This window comes from Lepus europaeus, chromosome 14 (assembly GCF_033115175.1).
Source record: "Lepus europaeus isolate LE1 chromosome 14, mLepTim1.pri, whole genome shotgun sequence".
Lineage (NCBI taxonomy): Eukaryota > Metazoa > Chordata > Mammalia > Lagomorpha > Leporidae > Lepus > Lepus europaeus.
Window position 1 is genome coordinate 76,066,113 of NC_084840.1, and position 18,645 is coordinate 76,084,757.

The 18,645-nt window shown below is 42.1% G+C and overlaps 1 protein-coding gene across 1 annotated transcript in view; it reads right to left on the bottom strand.

Moving 5' to 3' along the window:
- Positions 1 to 546: 546 nt before the first annotated feature.
- The window catches only part of LOC133773574 (splicing factor 45), a 35,940-nt gene continuing 17,841 nt past the window's right edge, over positions 547 to 18,645 (bottom strand). The window contains exons 3-12 of the mRNA XM_062210985.1: positions 15,682 to 15,798; positions 14,573 to 14,739; positions 13,314 to 13,411; positions 8,075 to 8,131; positions 6,806 to 6,947; positions 4,475 to 4,638; positions 3,378 to 3,451; positions 2,789 to 2,887; positions 1,006 to 1,078; positions 547 to 867 (exon numbers count right to left, since the gene is read on the bottom strand). Coding sequence (XP_062066969.1) covers positions 764 to 867; positions 1,006 to 1,078; positions 2,789 to 2,887; positions 3,378 to 3,451; positions 4,475 to 4,638; positions 6,806 to 6,947; positions 8,075 to 8,131; positions 13,314 to 13,411; positions 14,573 to 14,739; positions 15,682 to 15,798 — 1,095 coding nt within the window. The 3' untranslated portion in view covers positions 547 to 763. The remainder of the gene's footprint in view (positions 868 to 1,005; positions 1,079 to 2,788; positions 2,888 to 3,377; positions 3,452 to 4,474; positions 4,639 to 6,805; positions 6,948 to 8,074; positions 8,132 to 13,313; positions 13,412 to 14,572; positions 14,740 to 15,681; positions 15,799 to 18,645) is intronic.

Consider the following 18,645-nt stretch of genomic DNA (forward strand, 5'->3'; position numbering starts at 1 on the left):
TTACCCAAACATAACTGGGTACATATTTTCAACTTAACAGTTAGGTTCTGAATTAATTTGTCATTTCTGATCTACCCTAAAGACTAAGCTTGAATCTCTGAAAACAAGTGAGTGATTCATGATTTCTATACCCACATGTTCCATAAATCCACTACAAACCCTACAGTCTGACTTAGCTTAATGACAAATTATTCATCCAAATAGGTCATGGCTGGCTCACTATTCTTAGCTCCGGCTGCAGAGTTTTCTATGACTGGAGTCACTGAAAAGAATTTCTCTGTTAGAGAAAGTAGACATGTTCATCTCTGGCAGACTGCCAAGATGCTACTTTACTACAGAATTTATGAACAAGTTTAATAACTTGTAGGCTTTATTAAAAGGGAAAGGGGAGAAAGAAAAACAAAGGATAATTTAATACAACCCCAGAACCAAAACTCCCTAGTTTAAGTGCAAGATGCGCTGCATCATCAAAGCACTTGAAAATTACCATGAAATTCTAGCAACAAAGTAATGAACTCAGAAGTAGTAATAAAAAAGAGGAACAATCAGAGAGGCACACAACTGTTGTTGTTTTTTAAAGGATTTTTATGCTATATTAAAAAACCACAAAACAAAAAAGGGATAGACCAACACACATCACAGAAGTCCTTCCGAGAGCCTCAGCATCCGACAGGCACGAAGGCTTTCACCATCGCTTCTCCTCCGCTCAGTCTGCAGTTAGTTCAAGGATCCCTGGAGGTGACCTGCGCTCTGGTTCTGAAAATCAAACCTGCTCCGCCAAATCCAAAACCCTAAATTTATCCAAATTGTAGAAACAGGCTTTTACCACACGTCCACCAAAATACCTCCCATTCAGATCAACAACAGCTAAAAGGCAAACAAAAAGACAGGCGGTTAATAAAGGTATCTTGTAAGACATCATGACAGCATTAACAGTAACTTCACCTATAAGAGTTAAGGTCACAAATTCAACTTTTGTTTGTTTGTTTTAGCTGTCCAACCTACCTTTAATTGCTGACTCAACTCTCTCAAATTCTAAAAATATTCGTACTGCTTCATCATCAGGGGCACCAGGAATCTGAAAGAGAAATGACAATAAGAGTAAAAGGAATCAGGGTGGCGCCATGGCTCACTTGGTTAATCCTCTGCCTGCGGTGCAGGCATCCCATATGGGCACCAGGTTCTAGTCCTGGCTGCCCTTTTTCCAGTCCAGCTCTCTCTGCTGTGGCCCGGGAGGGCAGTGGAGGACGGCCCAAGTGCTTGGGCCCTGCACCCGCATGGGAGACCAGGAAGCTCCTGGCTCCTGGCTTCGGATCAGCACAACGCTGGCTGCAGCGGCCATTTGGGGAGTGAACCAACGGAAGGAAGACCTTTCTTTCTGTCTGTCTATAACTCTATCTGTCACCCAAAAAAAAAAAAAGAGTAAAAGGAATCATTTGAGATCAGCACTATGACTTTTCTCCTTTACATGATGTGCATCAGAGTAAACATTCTACTCATTAGCATACATGGACAACAGTAGTCCAAAACCAAACAAGTTTAAGTTGTTTGTCATCAAGGATTATGCTGAATGCCTGTTTTGTAGTTGGGTGCTGGGACCACACAGCTAAGCAAGGTGGTTTTTGACTCTCAGAGGTTCTACACCAACTGATGGACAAGCAAATACTTATGTGGTCTACAAACAGCAATATAGTAAGGAAAAAGGAAGAAATGCGAGCAGAAATTTTAATTTGTGCTCTCATCACTTTTCATTTTAGATCTCAATTTTGACTGAGTAGCTTTCTAAGTCTTCTATAATATGACTCTTTATCTATGTAAACATGTTTCCTACTAATCCTCATATCCCCCATTGCATCTACATTACTTCCAAGAAGCTTTTTCCCCAATCTGAATTCCCTTCCCCGATCCTGCCCACAAAACTGATCTAGTCATTTTGAAGCTCAGCTCATATCTGCTGATACTGTTCACACAGCCACCTCTATTTTTTGCTGACTTAATTCTTTCAGCTCCTATACTTACAGTCAATACAACCAAGTTCAGCAACTGAATGTTTCCTAGCTGTTTTACCTGTGTTTATGTTTCTTCAATTGCACAGATCAGAGAGTATATAATGTTTCCTGCATCCCAAATACTCTCAATGTAGTACAGAGCATATGAGTCACTACATAAACACTTGCTAAATGACTGAAATCAAAGGCATGATTAAATAGCTAAACTACTTGAGCACACTACAATCGAGGTATTTAATCACTACACTGATCCTCAGTCATAAAATGGAACATTTCTGAGGGCCGGCATTGTAGCACACTGGGTAAAGCGACCACCTGAAAAGCTGGCATCCATCTGAGTGCCAGTTTGAATCCTGGCTGCTCCACTTCTGATCCAGTTCCCTGCTAATGTGCCTAGGAAAGTAGCAGAAGATAGCCCAAGAGTGTGGGACCCTGGCACCTACTTGGGATGGCTCCTGGCTTCAGCCTGGCACAGTGTTTGCGGCCATTTTGGGGAGTGAACCAGATGATGAAAGATATTTCTGTCTCCTTAATTCTACCTTGCAAATAAATAAATAAATAAATCTAAAAAAAATTTATTTCTCTACCAAATCACGTTTGACGTCATTCTTGTTTTCACGTTTAAAACTGTCACAATAAGAGAAGTGTTAATTACTGTCTGTTGTCTTTTGGCAGTAAGACAATATGTTACTTACTGCAATATCCTGGACTTGTAGAAAATGTTTTGTAAACTGCCCATTACGACTTGGGTTATAAATATCAAAAGAAAACTCACTTACTTCAAATATCACACATTTTCCAACTTTGCCATATTTTTCACATTCTTCCTTGGTTTCAACTTCCAAGTCTTCATCTACCTCTCCTGCACCAACCATGTTCTATAAGCAAACAAAATAATTTAAGCTCAATATAATTTACAAATACATAACACATAAATGAATTTTATTCATAACAGCAAATGTTTTCAATCTCCAAAGACACAACGAAAAATACTGTCCCTGAAACACTCAAAGGTTGGTATTTCTTAAACCACCAAAACAATACGTTCAGTTTTTAAAAGTTTTAAGAGCATCTATAAAGCACCAAAATGTATAAACTCAGCTTAAGTCCTAGCAATTTCAAAGTAATCACTCAACGTAGTCTCAAACACTGTTTTTAGCAAAGAAACATAAACATTAGTAAAAAGGGAATCTGAAATCAGCCTTAAATAGGGTCTACCCAAAGATATTATTTGCCAAAGTATTATTTTTAGTCTTCTTTAACTGTAAATGGTATGGGGACGGGGTGAAAGCAATGTTGGTCAGGCTCTAGGATGAGGGAACACAAAAATTAAGGCAGGCAGCCAGGTGTTTTTCTTTTGCTTCTTACCCTTAGTAGGACGACTTTAGTGGGACACTTAAGTATTTCAGTCAATGGATTTGAATCCGACTTCTTAGATGCATCTGTGTAAAAACATATTATCGCACATGTCACAGAAGTGAGGCCTACTTACAATGACCAATTTAACTTCAAGAGCAATGTTCACTATCTATGTTCTAGAATCATTAATAAGCATCTATAATTTCTAAGCAAAAAATGTAGCCTCACCTGCAGTGAAGGCATCTGTTTTATGTTTTTATAATAATTACTGAAAATTTTTAGCTTCCATTATTACCTGCAATCTGCTCATTTCACTTTCACCCACAGCATATGGGTCACAATGACAGGTGATTGTGAGAACTGGCAAGCAACAGTCCAAAGTCATTAGCCCAGCATAACAAGCAGTTAATTATGGCTGACAGGCTTGAGATAGTCACACAAATTGACATAACCACTGTTCTTTGCTATATTCAGGCTGACTTGCTGCCTCCTGAGCCGCACATCAACAGGGCTGCCAGAAAAGTTTCCTTATTTTAAGAAAGGGAACTCGGCTAAGATGATTTAAAAAATTAACTCAATTTGCCTGCTTAAAATGCTACTATGCATTTGTCGCATTCCTATATGCTCTCAGTGCAGATTGTAAAAATCAAAATAAAATCATCTATCAACAGACTGTAAAACTTTACATCTCACGGAGCAAGCAATCAACCACATCTATAATGAAAGGCTAGAGAAAGGGGGAAAAGTAGAAATGATTCACTGAACAGAAAGATATAACAGATAAAATAACAATATACTACATATAGCTTTGTCCTTCATGCCATGAAAACATAATTATTTTATCAAGAAGACAAGATTCTTTGCCCAAGGTAGGTATGAAATAACTTTCCTCAGGACTGTTCATTTCCTGCCTAATCCTCATTGTGTTTTCCTCCCAGAGGATTTCATCTTTCTGTTAGCCGTGTTCTGAAAATATAAAGATGAGCCTGAGGCCTCTCCATTTCACAAACCCAAGCAGAAATGCACCATAAATTTAGAATTACCGTAGCACAGCCCGCCGGCCTTCCCAGCTGGGCTGAGGGAGCGCCGCCTCTTTGCAGACTTACCCTGAGACTCACCCTTCTCCATCGCGTCACCCACAATTATTTTGCCGCCCCGCTTGCTGGTCTTCTCCACTGACAACGCAGTGCTCAGTCCCTGCTCATGTTTTCCCAGACCCTGGCCTTCCCGGAAGCCGTACTTCTGCATGATCTTATGTGCTACTGTGCCACTAGGAGGAGGAGAACGGAAAATGTTCCTTACATTTGACATCATCAACTATAAGCTGGATTTTATATCACTATGATCTCCTTCCAGAGAAAAAGTATAAATTCCACTAGGGCTTCAATGAAATCACAGTTAACAGTGAGTCTTTAGAGGGAAACTGGAGATGTTCAGGATGAAACAGATATCCTAAGCTAATGACTGCAATCCAGAACATTCTGTAATCTCTAGTTCTTATAGAATCTTCCCAATACCTCTGTGGAAAACACCAGACTTCTTGAGTCCTCCCAGAACTGCACTGTTACATAGTTTATGACCACAGTTTAGTGAAAAGAGTAGCCTGTCAAAAAATAAGCATCAAATTTCAGACAATAAAGATACAGCACAGAATTCCGATGGAAGACTTTTAAATCAATGAACACTTAGAAATCACCTACTTAACAAACAGGAAACACAGAACCAGATGATGACCTTATGGCTGACCAGAAGTAAAGCAAGGCATGATATTTAGAAATTATTTCTGGGGCTGGTATAATGGGTTAACCTGCTGTCTCCAATGCCGGGATCCCATATGGGTGCCTGTTCGAGTCCCAGCTGCTTCACTTTCCATCCCGCTTCCTGCTAATGGCCTTGGAAGAGCTGTGGAATATGGCCCAAGTGCATGGGCTCCTGCCACCCACATGAACAACCTGGATGAGGCTCCTGGCTCCTGGCTCCAGCTTGGCCCACCTCTGTTATGGCCATTTAGAGAGTAAACCGGTAGATGGAAGACCTCTCTCTCTCCCCCTCTCTTTGTAACTCTTTCAAATAAATAAATCTTGGAAAAAGGAAATTATTTCTGTGGGTATTAATGGCAGAAGTGGAACCAATGAAGCATCTGATTCTTAGTCCACTGTTTTTACAATAGCATCACAGCTTTCACACTTGAGGTGCCACATGAGTCTCAAGGGCGCCCCCCAATGACCACTGCTGCTTAAAATGACCCACAAAACCCTGCTTCCACCAGATCGGTTTCCGTATTTCATGTATTTAAGAGTTTTCATTTGAATAAGCTAATCTAGGAGTAAAAAGACTAAAATCTTTTCAATTACACCACATTACATCTTTCTTAAGTTAAAGGTATAATTCCTGTTTAAAAGGGAAGTCAGCAAAATGTCAATTTAACCATCAAGCAAGAAAAAAAAAAATAGAAGTCTCCAGCACATATTCTGTGGAAACACTGTCCAGTAAGATTTACAGCAATGATGGAAAAGCTCTAGATCTACACTGTCAAATACGGTCAGCATCAGCTGCATCTGGTTACTGAGAGCACTTGACACTTCCCTGTGTGACAGAGAAACTAGACTTTCACATGCACCTGTGGCCCATAGCTACCATAAAGCGTCATGCAGGACAGGAGATGGACACCAAGAATTAGAAACTCAAAACAATCCTGGTGTCCATGAACCCCAGACCCAAAAAGGCGTGGCAGCTCAAGTGCCTCACTGGCAGCATTTCTATGAAAGGCAGCATCCTGGTAAGCAACGCAGAACAAAGACCTCAGTGTGATGCTGCTTCATTTGATAGTCCCTACACACAATCAGAGGAGACCAGAAAAAACATTCCCTTAACCAAAAAGCACACTAAATATACCAAATCCAGCCAGGTGGGAAAAAAAATCCACAAGCCCCACCTGAATGTCAACCTTTAAATTGATCTTTGTTTGCTGGCAAACAAATACCTAATTATAGTGAGAATGACTAACAGTTTTTAGACTAAAGGTATAGAAACATGACCTTAAAGCAAATGACCTATTTTATTAGAGGGAAAAAAAGTTATTTACCCTTTGGAGATAACCCAAGTTAACGCTAACTCATATGCTATTTTATTTGTGCAAATGTTATTACAATTAATGTAAATAATAAATGTAAATAGCTATCAGAAACTTCCTATCCAGAGAAATAATACTCAACATCTAAAACATTCACAACTTGTTGTGTACAAACCAATATCACCTTGAGCACGAATCCCTTGAGAAGGGCACTGTGCGACTGAACTCACCAAGTGTCTCCCTGTAGTCCTCAATGTCCCCATTTTCAAACAAGCTGAATCTACGGAAAGGGACTGCCCATACCTCAAACTGTTTCTCAAGTCATTTTTACATTTTCTTAGATAATAACACTTAAAACCCTTACCCCATGTTAGCAAGGAAAGAGTTGCTAGGCCCAGTTGGAGATCTCGGTCTGTCCTGTTCTTCATACACTGGGGGAGGAATGGCAGCTTTGGAAGACTGGGATCGAGGTCTGGAGTCTTCTTCATAAGGAAAATCTCGGGGTACTGGTGGAGAAGAGCAAATCAGCCTCACCAAGACACCATAGAAAAAATTCTGAAATTGCACCTGTATCAATTACTTATCTTAAATTAATTCAAACTACATTTCTGGTTTACCACAAGAAGTGATCAAATCACAAATGTAGAACACTGATTCCTAACTTTAACACCACTTCTACTGTCTGTATCTCATCAAACGTCTTTTTTACACCTTACTGAAATTTCATTCACCTTTTAAAACTGACAATTTTATCTTGAATTCATAAGATCTTCTGCATGTTTCAAGGAAGTAAATATAACTCTCTCCTAACTCTCATAGTATCTATGGATACTATCTAACCTTTCTATTTCCTCAGTCTTACAGACCACAAAGGTCTTTGATATCAGGGGCCACGTTTCAACTCTAACTGCACATTAGAACCAATGGAAGATTTAAAGCTTATCCAGATGCTTGGACCCCATTCCTGGAGATTGGTTTCAACTGTAACATACTGTCATATGTTTTTAATAGACAACAGGTATATTGAAAATCACCTTCTTTAAATAGATAACATAAATAGTGTAACAGGTATGAACAGTTTAGAGAAAGCTACATTTTCTTGGGGTAGTTTAGTTATGATCCAATCCAGAGCAATGGGAAATGATCTAGATGATATAGAAAAGTTCAATCCCAATCGCCAAATGTGGAATAGCTCACTGGGACAAGAAACAGTGTGTGGGCACCATACTTAAACAGGAACAGGCACACACACTCTGAAACAACCTATTGGGAAAAAATTAACCAAAGAAAGTACTGCCTTTGTGGAAGGTCATAAATAAAACAGCTATCAGTTTAAAAAAAATTACAAAAGAATTTACTGTCATTTTAACCGAAATCCAAAATAAAATTAACAATAAATATGACATGTATGAGCAAACAAACAAAATTGCTCGTGGGAGAAAAGAAAAGATCCTGACATGAAAAGGTTTAAAAGTAGCAGGGGTGGAAGACAGCAGCCGCCCTGGCCCACCTTCAGCCTTAAGGGTCAGGCATCTTCCTTCTAAACCCAGGAAACAGTGATCCACCTGTGAGTCCTCATGATTAGGTTAACGATTTGTATCAGGATAAAAGGGGAAGAAATGGTTCTACGTACATTCTTTGTCTTTCTCTACAAGAGACGTAGGTGGGGCGATGGCAGCACCGCCCATACCTGCAAAAACAAATACACAGATGAAAGGAGGGAAGAAAAATGTTTCTGATGCCTGATCCCAAGGACTTAACAGGCTCTGTTCTTTCTATCAACATATCCTTAAGGGGAGGAAAAAAAAAAAAAAGAAAAAGGCAAAAACCTGGTACTTCAATCTTTCTGCTCATCTCTAAATAACTGAGTATCTGAAGTCAGGATTACAAATGTAGAAAATGAGTCAGGTGTTTAGCATAGTAGTAAAATGCGGGTTAGGATGCCCACATTCCATGTCAGAGTCCCTAGGTTTAAACCTCAGCTCCTGATTCCAGCTTCCTATTGATGCGGAAAGCAGCAGTGGTGGCTCAGCAGTGATGGGTCCCTGCCACCACGTGGGAGACTCGGACTGAGATCCTGGCTCCAGGCTTCAGCCCGGAATTCAGGTTGTTGCGGGCATTTGGGGAGTAGGCCAAGGCCTGGGAGCGCTGTCTCTCAAAAAAATAAATTTAAAAAAAGAATGAAGAGAATGGGTAACATCCAGACAGACAAAACTGTTTCTTTGAGAAAGGCATTCAGGAACCCCAGAATTGGGGTTGGCACTATGACATAGTGGGTGAGGCTACCAACTGCAATGACCGCATCGCATGTGAGTACTGGTTCGAGTCCCGGCTGTTCCATTTCCAATCCAGCTCCCTGCTAATATGTCTGGGAAAGCAGCAGCAGATGGCCCAAGTGCTTAGGCCCTGGACCCACATGGGAGAACCAGATGAAGCTCCTGGGTCCTGGCTTCAGTTTGGCCCAGTCCTTGCAGCCATGTGGGGAAAGAACCAGAGGATGGAAGCTCTAACTGTGCCCTTCAAATAAATAAATAAATCTTAACAACAACAACAAAACCTAGAATGCAGTTACCAAGTGATTTTCAAGGAAAAATTAGGCACTTCAGACTTATACATGACCTCCTCTGGGCTTCATAAACCTTTGAAGTAGGTTACTGTTTCCAGTTCACAGATGAGAAAATGGTCAGAAATGAATAAACTGGCAGAAAAGAAATAAACTCAGTTCCCTATCACACCAAAGCTGTCCCCCACTACACAGCATCCTTAGTCCTGGAACGGAACACCAATGTGGAAGTGTGAGTCCTTCTGGCTCCTGAAGAACCTGGCATGTGCTGTCAGTATTCCTTCCTGTTTATGTTATTGCATAGAAAATGGGGGATAGAAATCAACCAAAAAGGTAAGGTTTTTTTCCCATTTTCTATCCAACAATTGAAGGCAGAACATGGGTAGAAGCTATAAGGAATTTTCATTACATGTATATCCTACCATATTAGTATAGATTAAGAAAAGTAAAGTGGAAAATTTAAAAGTTGTTTATAAATTATGCTGCATCAACTTGAAATATTTCACAACAGTAATTACTTTAAATTCAGTATAGATGCATTGTGATTAATCAGACTGGCTGTTACAAATTACTGAGGATAAATATAAATGCACAGAAAGTCTCCATATGTAATTTTTTATAGATTTTATTTATTTATTTGAAAGGTACTTAGAGACAGAGAAAGGGAGAAACAGAGAGAAAGGTCTTCCTTCTGCTGATTCACTCCCCAAATGGTGGCAACGGCTGGGAACTGCACTGCTCCGAAGCCAGGAGCCGGGAAAATGCTTTCCGAGTCTCCCAAGTGGGTGCAGGGGCCAAGGACTTGGGCCATCCTTGACTGCTTTCCCAGGCCATAGCAGAGATCTGGATTGGAAGAGGGGCGGCCAGGACTTGAACCGGCACCCACATGGGATGCTGGCGCCACAGGCAGAGGATTAGCCTACTGCGCCACAGCACCGGCCCCCATAGATATTTCTTTTTAATTACTCCTGTGGTAGTTTTTTAATCTTGTCACTAAGACCTGAGGTGATTATTGATGGGACTCTGTGAAAAACAGACTAATAAGGTCAGCATAAAAAATTCAGGGTGACTACTGCAAATCTGCTACTAACCAAGTTAAAATATGAGCATACCCATCTGTTAACAGCAGTACAGTAGACTCTTTATCCATAGGGAATATGCATCCAAGACATTTCCCAGACACCTGAAACACTGCACATAGAATCAAACACTATATGGCTGCTGGTTCGAGTCCCAGCTGCACCACTTCTGATCCAGCTCTCTGCTATTGCCTGGGAGAACAGCAGAAGATGGCCCAAGGCCTTGGGCCCCTTTACCCATGTGGGAGACCTGGAAGAAGCTCCTGGCTCTTGGCTTTGGATCAGCGTAGCTCTGGCCATTGTGGCCAACTGGGGAGTGAACCAGCAGATGGAAGACCTCTCTCTCTGTCTCTCTGTAACTCTGCCTTCAAATTAAGAAAAAAAAAAAAAGGGATCAAACACTATAGATCTTTTTTCCTATAATATATGTACTCCTATGATAAAGTTTAAGAGATTAGCAACAATAACTACTAATGCAACAGGACAATTACAATCATATACTATAACAAGTTATATATAATATGGTTTCTCTCCCTTTCACAAAATATCTTATTGTACTATACAATATATTTTGTATATGTATATATACGTATATGTATATATATATGTATATATACATATACAAAATATCTTTAGTCTGTGGTTTACCATGTGCAACTGACACCTCAGAAAGCAAAACTGCAGGTAACGGGGACACTAGCATAGCTATGGATATAATACTGGCTACAAGGTCAATAGAAGCTCTTTTTTTTTCTGACTGGCAGAGTTAGACAGTGAGAAAGAGAGAGACAGAGAGAAAGGTCTTCTTTCCATTGGTTCACCCCCCAGATGGCTGCTGTGCCAATCCGAAAGCCAGGAGCCAAGTGCTTCCTCCTGGTCTCCCATGCGGGTACAGGGCCCAAGCACTTGGGCCATCCTCCACTGCACTCCCGGGCCACAGCAGAGAGCTGAACTGGAAGAAGAGCAACCGGGACAGAATCCGGCGCCCCGACTGGGACTAGAACCTGGGGTGCCGGCACCACAGGCAGAGGATTAGCCATGTGAGCCGTGGCGCCTGCCTAGAAGCTCTTTTTATAAGAGGCATTACAGTTCCTAATAACGTTTAAGAAAAAAATAAAAGTTTTTAATAACGTTCTTAAAAAAAGGACAGTCAACTTATAAACTGGAAAGATGAGCTGTATAAACATTTAACCAATAAAAAATGCTAACAAATTAAACACCTGTTGCTCAAAGAGATAATGGATATGAAACATAACACAAGGGGCCAGCATTGTGGTGCAGCGGGTAAAGCTACTGCCTGCAGTGTTGGTAATATGGGTGTTGGTTTGAGACCTAGCTGCTCCTGGATCAAGCTTCTGGCTCCTGGCTTTGGCCCAGCCCAGCCCAGGCCGTTGTGGCCATTTTGTGGAGTAAACCAGCAGATACAAAGATCTCTCTCTCTCTCATTCTGCCTTTCAAGTAAAGAAAATAGAGCTATAAAAAACAAAAGTGGCCCATGGTGCTTTGGCACCAGCATTCCATATGAATTCATGTCTTGGTTGCTCCTCTTCTTTTTTTTTTTTTTTTTAAATTTTTTTTTATTTTTGACAGGCAGAGTGGACAGTGAGAGACAGAGACAGAGAGAAAGGTCTTCCTTTTGCCGTTGGTTCACCCTCCAATGGCCGCCGCGGTAGCGCACTGCGGCCGGTGCACCGCGCTGATCCGATGGCAGGGGCCAGGTGTTTATCCTGGTCTCCCATGGGGTGCAGGGCCCAAGGGCTTGGGCCATCCTCCACTGCACTCCCTGGCCACAGCAGAGAGCTGGCCTGGAAGAGGGGCAACCGGGAAAGAATCGGTGCCCCGACCGGGACTAGAACCCGGTGTGCCGGCGCCGCTAGGCGGAGGATTAGCCTATTGAGCCGCGGCGCCGTGGTTGCTCCTCTTCTGATCCAGCTCTCTGCTTATGGCCTAGGAAAGCAGTGGAAGATGGCCCAAGTGCTTGGGTCCCTGCATCTGCATAGGAGACCCAAAAGAAGCTCCTGTTCCTGGCTTCAGATCAGCACAGCTCTGGCCACTGCTGCCATTTGGGAACTGAACAAGTGGATAGAAGACCTTGCTCTCTGTCTCTCCTTCTCTGTTTGTAACTTTACCTCTCAAAATAAATTAAATCTTTCACAAAAACAAATAATAATAATAATAAAGCATGCCCCATTCTCTCAATTCCCATCAGAACACTGCTAATAATTATTAAGAATTCATGTTGAGGGGGTTGGCACTGTGGTGTTGTAGGTTAAGCCTTCACTTGCAGCGCCAGCATCCCATACGGGTGCTGGTTCAAGTCCTGGCTGCTCTTCTTCTGATCCAGCTCTCCACTTATAGCCTGGGAAAGCAGTAGAAGATGCCCAAGGATTTAGGCCCCTGCACCCACATAAAAGATCAGGAAGAAGCTCCTGGTTTTGGATTGGCCCAGCTCTCGCCATTTGGGGAGTGAACCAGGAAATGGAAAATTTTCTCTTGTGTCTCACCCTCTGTGATTCTGCCTCTCCAAAAAAAAAAAAAACAAAAAACACCACACAAAACAAAACAAAAATTCATCTTGAGGAATTTATCTGGGTTTGATCTTGATCCCTGGCTCCCATCTGACTCCAGATTCCTGCTAATGCAGACCCAGGGAGGCTCAATTGACTGGGCTCCTGCCACCCACACTGAAGACCCAGGATTGAGTTTCTGGCTGTTATCTTTGGCCCTGATTCCAGGCCCTTGGGGCATCTGGAGAGTAAATCAATACGTGGGATCTTTTTCTCAAATAATTTTGGTTTTTGAAGAATTTATCTCAAAAACAATTACAATTTTGTTCATAAAAGTGTAGAGATGGAATGACTCTTCAAGCACCTAGCTCCAATTCCTGTCGTCCCACTTTCTCACTGACAGTTGAAAGCAATCAACACCCAGGAAAGCTAAGTAGCTTCCTTAAATCCACGCGTGTGAGTAACTCACATGCATTGGTGTACTTGACTCTACTTCCAGGAATGATGACCAGAAATACAACCATACTCAGAAGTTCAAAAGACAATATATATGAGAACACAGTAGAAACTTAAATTGTTGTGCAGCAAATGCGGATTGCTGGGATTCCAGAAAGAAAAACTACCTAAACCAATGTCAAATAAGCTACTTATCAACCTGAGTATAAAACGCAAACAGTGGGACTACACCATGCTTGAAACATAATATTTCTATCAGCGCCTTACTTCTTTTCCTCCTCTCCCGCTCATAATCTTCATCTTCATCAGAATCTGGGTCAGGTCGCCTTGAAAACCCACTGGATTCATGTCTGTCTTTACGTCTCCTGCGAGAACAAAGAAATAAATATTCATCACAGGTGAGCCACACTAGAGATAGAATCTGTGATATCATCTTTTTTTAATTAGTTTATTTATTTGAAGGTCAGAGGTTTTTTTTTTTTTGACAGGCAGAGTGGACAGTGAGAGAGAGAGAGACAGAGAGAAAGGTCTTCCTTTGCCGTTGGTTCACCCTCCAATGGCCACCGCAGCCGGTGCGCTGTGGCCGGCGCACCGCGCTGATCCGAAGGCAGGAGCCAGGTGCTTCTCCTAGTCTCCCATGGGGTGCAGGGCCCAAGTACTTGGGCCATCCTCCACTGCACTCCCTGGCCACAGCAGAGAGCTGGCCTGGAAGAGGGGCAACTGGGACAGAATCCGGAGCCCCGACAGGAAGATTAGCCTATTGAGCCACGGCGCTGGCCTGTGATATCATCTTGCCTTTCCTCCTGGCCAGAAAATATTCAAATCCTCTTAAACAATAAATTATTACGAATTGGGCAGGGGGAAGGCACAGATGGACACAAGGACACAATTGTTTGAAGATTAAAGTCAGCAAAGCATGAAAAGTGAGAAAACCTCAAAAGATAAAAATGAATAGGTACATAAGTATAGTTAGCAAGAAAAGCTTTCTTGACATTTACCACTTTCTATTATAAAGCCTATCAATATAGTAATAATTTAATAGTTTCAATTCTCTACAAATGGTTCAATAAATGAGTAACAATGCAATACTTAATAAACTATTTAATAACATAAAAACTTAAAAAAAAAAAATCCTGCCACCCATACTTTTTAAAAATAAAAAGATGCATGTAAGTTTAAAGAAATTCAATCTTGCTCCAAAATAGTGGAGTTTGAAACATTTAAACCGTTGTACTTCTAGTAGTCATCGCACAGGAAAAATGCCTTCAACATCAGATCTCAAAATTATTTTTCTAATAAATCATTCAAAATTCGTATTTCAGGTTTTCAGAGTCTATAATGAAATTTACTCAGTCTGCTCACATGCTGAGACATCACAAATACAAACTCGGAAAAAAAATTTGATTCCTTCTGATGATTGCTCAGACCAATCATGACAATTTCAGTCTTAAGCACTGAAGTTCATTCTCTAATATTTTAATAAATATTTCAACCGCAAAAGATCCCCAATCCAAACAAAGCCTTACTTTTCCCTTTCCTCTATTTCCTTTTGTCTTTCCAGCTCCCGCTGTCTCTGTCGTTCCTCTCTTTGGCGCTTCACTACTTTCTCATAATCATTGGGAAACATAGGATCATATTCATCAGCTAAGGGAATCAGAACTTCTCCTGCAGAAAATCCACTGGGAACAGGGTCCTGAGAAAGATGAAAACATCAAAATATTATCTCCACATCTTCCAGGATGACTCAGTCAGGTAGCAGCAGAATCATGACTTTTTTTTTTTTTTTTTTTTGACAGGCAGAGTGGACAGTGAGAGGGAGAGGGAGAGTGAGAGTGAGAGAGAGAGAGAGAGAGAGAGAGAGAAAGGTCTTCCTTTTCCGTTGGTTCACCCCCCAATGGCCACTGTGGCCGGTGCGCTATGGCCAGTGCACCTCACTGATCCAAAGCCAGGAGCCAGGTGCTCCCATGCAGGTGCAGGGCCCAAGGACTTGGGCCATCCTCCACTGCACTCCCGGGCCACAGCAGAGAGCTGGACTAGAAGAGGAGCAACCGGGACAGAATCTGGTGCCCCAACCGGGACAGAATCCAGTGCCCTGACAGGGACTAGAACCCGGTGTGCCAGCGCCGCAAGCGGACATTAGTGTATTGAGCCGTGGCGCCGGCAAGAATCATGACTTTTAACTTTTAGTTTAGCACTATATTATCCTAATACCCAAGAGTATTTATTCTCCAATAAGCCATCACCAAACAACATTTAAGACACTTGTACTCTGAAGCAAAATTCTTGATTATTTACAGTAACAACAAATAATATTTCAATTTTTCTATACCTCTGGGAAAACTTAAAAGAAACAACATAAAGAAAACTTGAAAGAACCAAACAAGCCATGGACAGCGTAATCATTTTTGTAGTCATCACTGAGAATAACTTTAGATTCTGATTACATTTCTGATCACATTGTGAACAACAACATGTTATGGTTTCAGAAGCATTTTCCTGGTCTTCTTAAATGTTCTGGAACACAGATCTCTCCCCAGGTAGGCTGCATCTCAGCTTAACATCATAACTGAAGGTCCTCTAAGAACAGGTATGTGTGTGTGTATGTATCAAAGTCACAGATTAGGTGTGGGCTTACCTTTAGCCCAGCTGCTACATGTGGTGGTGTGTCCACAATTTGACGATCATCTGAGGAGCCACCTCGCTTCAGGTCGATGACTGGGGCAAGCACTGTACTTTGTTTTGTTCTTTGGCTCTAAAATGATCAGAAACAAGAGAAGTACACTGAAGTTTCAAATTAAAATTCATATTCTTTGTAGCAAATTTTTTTTTTCTAATCTAACAAACCTTTGAGGCAGGAGAAAACAATAACCTTAAAATAATCACCTTTTAATTAAATTACTACAATCATATATGATTTTATTTGGCCTTTTAAAAAAACCACCAGATTTCCATTTTTTTGGAGAGGCTTACAGTAAAATTTAAACTTACATGTAAAATTAACACGCAAAAAAAAGTTCTACATTGGATCTTCCCTTAGACCACAAGAGAGCAAATCTGTAGCACATTACAATTTTTAAAAATTTATTTATTATTTGAAAGTCAGAGTTACACAGAGAGATGAGAGGCAGAGAGAGAGAGAGAGGTCTTCCATCCACTGGTTCACTCCCCAGTTGGCTGCAACGGCCAGAGCTGCACCGATCCGGAGCCAGGAGCCAGGAGCTTCATGCAGGTCTCCCACATGGGTGCAGGGTCCCGAGGATTTGGGCTATCTTGTACTGCCTTCCCAGGCCATAGGTGGGATTGGAGAGCTGGAGTGGAAGTACAGCAGCCGGATCTCGAACCGGCGCCTATATGGGATGCCGGCACTGCAGGCCAGGGCGTTAACCGGCTGCGCCATAGCACCGGCCCCAGCACATTACAATTTAAGTTGTATGTATCTTTCACAAGGAATGGGTATGGTTTTATATCCTCGGCAAAAAAAGATACTTGAGGATAAGTGTCATTTTCCCTCTTTTAGGACATACAATCCTGCCCTTTTGTATTATGAACTTATAGAAAAAAATTTTTAAAGAAAATATGTCATTCATATACATTCTACCATTGCTTATGTTTTATCATATTTTCTTTACCATATACGACTATTTTTTTTCTGAATCTTTTGAAAGTTGGTGACATTAGGACATTTATACCTAATTCCCTAAAACTAAGGAACTTTCTCACATTATTATATTATCACACATAACAAAATTAATAATTCAGTAATTCCTAAGCTGTCCCTAAGTAGTTTTCATTTTTTTAAATATTTATTTATTTATTTGAAAGTCAGAGCTACACACAGAGAGGAGAGGCAGAGAGAGAGAGAGAGAGAGAGAGAGAGAGAGAGGAAGAGAGAGAGAGAGAGAGTCTTCCATCCACTGGTTCACTCCCCAGTTGGTGGCAATGGCCGGAGCTGAGCTGATCTGAAGCTAGGAGCCAGGCACTTCTTCTGGATCTCCTACACAGGTGCAGGGGCCCAAGTACTTGGGCCATCCTCTGCTGCTTTCCCAGGCCACAGCAGAGAGCTGGATTGGAAATGGAGCAGCCAGGACTGGAACCAGTGCCCCTATGTGATGCCGCCACTGTAGGTGGCAGTTTTACCCTCTATGCCACAGTGCCAGCCCCAAACTATCTTTTAAACATCTGATTTTTTTAAAACATCGGGTTCCTATCGAAGTTTCTGAAAGACGTTGTTTTAAAATTTTTTTCTCAAAGTTCTAGAAGTTAGTTTTTTTAAAAAAAGATTTATTCACTTATTTGAAACTCAGAGTTACACAGATAGGAGAGGTGAAGAGGCAGAGAGAGAGAGTGAGTGAGAGAGAGAGAGGTCTTTCATCTACTGGTTCATTCCCCAATTGGCTGTAACTGCCGGAGCTGTGCAGATCTGAAGCCAGGAGCCTTTTCTGAGTCTCCACGTGGGTGCAGGGGCCCAAGGATTTGCGCCGTTGTCTACTGCTTTCCAGGCCATAGCAGAGAGCTGGATGGGAAGTGGAGCAGCCAGGACTCAAACCGACACCCATATGGGATGCCAGCACTGGAGGCGGTGGCTTCACCTGCTAGGCCAAAGTGCCGGCCCCAGATTTTTTTTTTTTTTTTTTACAGAGAGAGAGAGAGATAGGGAGGGAGGGAGAAAATAAGGGAGGGAGGTCTTCCATCCGGTGGTTCACTCCCCAAATAACGGCAATGGCTGGAGCTCAGCTGATCCAAAGCCAGGAGCCAGGAACTTCTTCCTAGGTCTCCCATGCGGGCGCAGGGGCCCAAGGACCCGGGCCATCTTTCACTGCCTTCCCAGGCCATAGCAGAGAGCCAGTTCGAAAGAGGAGCAGCCGGGACTTGAACCGGCGCCATATGGGATGCCGGCGCTTCAGGCCAGTGCTTCACTCTTCTATGCCACAGCGCTGGCCCCCAGACAGTTTTTTTTTTTTTTTTGACAGGCAGAGTGGACAGTGAGAGAGAGAGACAGAGAGAAAGCTCTTCCTTTTTCCGTTGGTTCACCCCCTAGTGGCCGCTGCAACCGGTGCACAGCGCTGATCTGAAGCCAGGAGCCAGGTGCTTCTCCTGGTCTCCCATGCGGGTGCAGGGCCCAAGCACTTGGGCCATCCTCCACTGCACTCCCGGGCCACAGCAGAGAGCTGGACTAGAAGAGGAGCAACTGGGACAGAATCCGGCGCCCTGACTGGGACTAGAACCCAGTGTGCCGGAGCCGCAGGTGGAGGATTAGCCTATTGAGCCATGGCACCAGCCCAGACATTTGTTTTTCAAGTGTCCTGACTTAGAAGTCTCTCTTCCCTGAATCACCACCACCATTTTCATCTCCTTCTTTTTTTCCTAGACACCGTCTTCTAAAAAAATGTTCCACATTCTAGATCTGTCTAGTCACTGCCTAATGATCTAGCTTAACTCATTCCTTTATGCCTATCAACTCCTAAAGAGCAAAAGTTAAAGGCTTCATTCAATTCAGGGTAAAGCTTTAAGGCAATTCTTCACAGGTGAGATTGTGCACTTTTATCTTTTTTTTTTTTTTCTAATTTGACAGGTAGAGTTATAGACAGTGAGAGAGAGA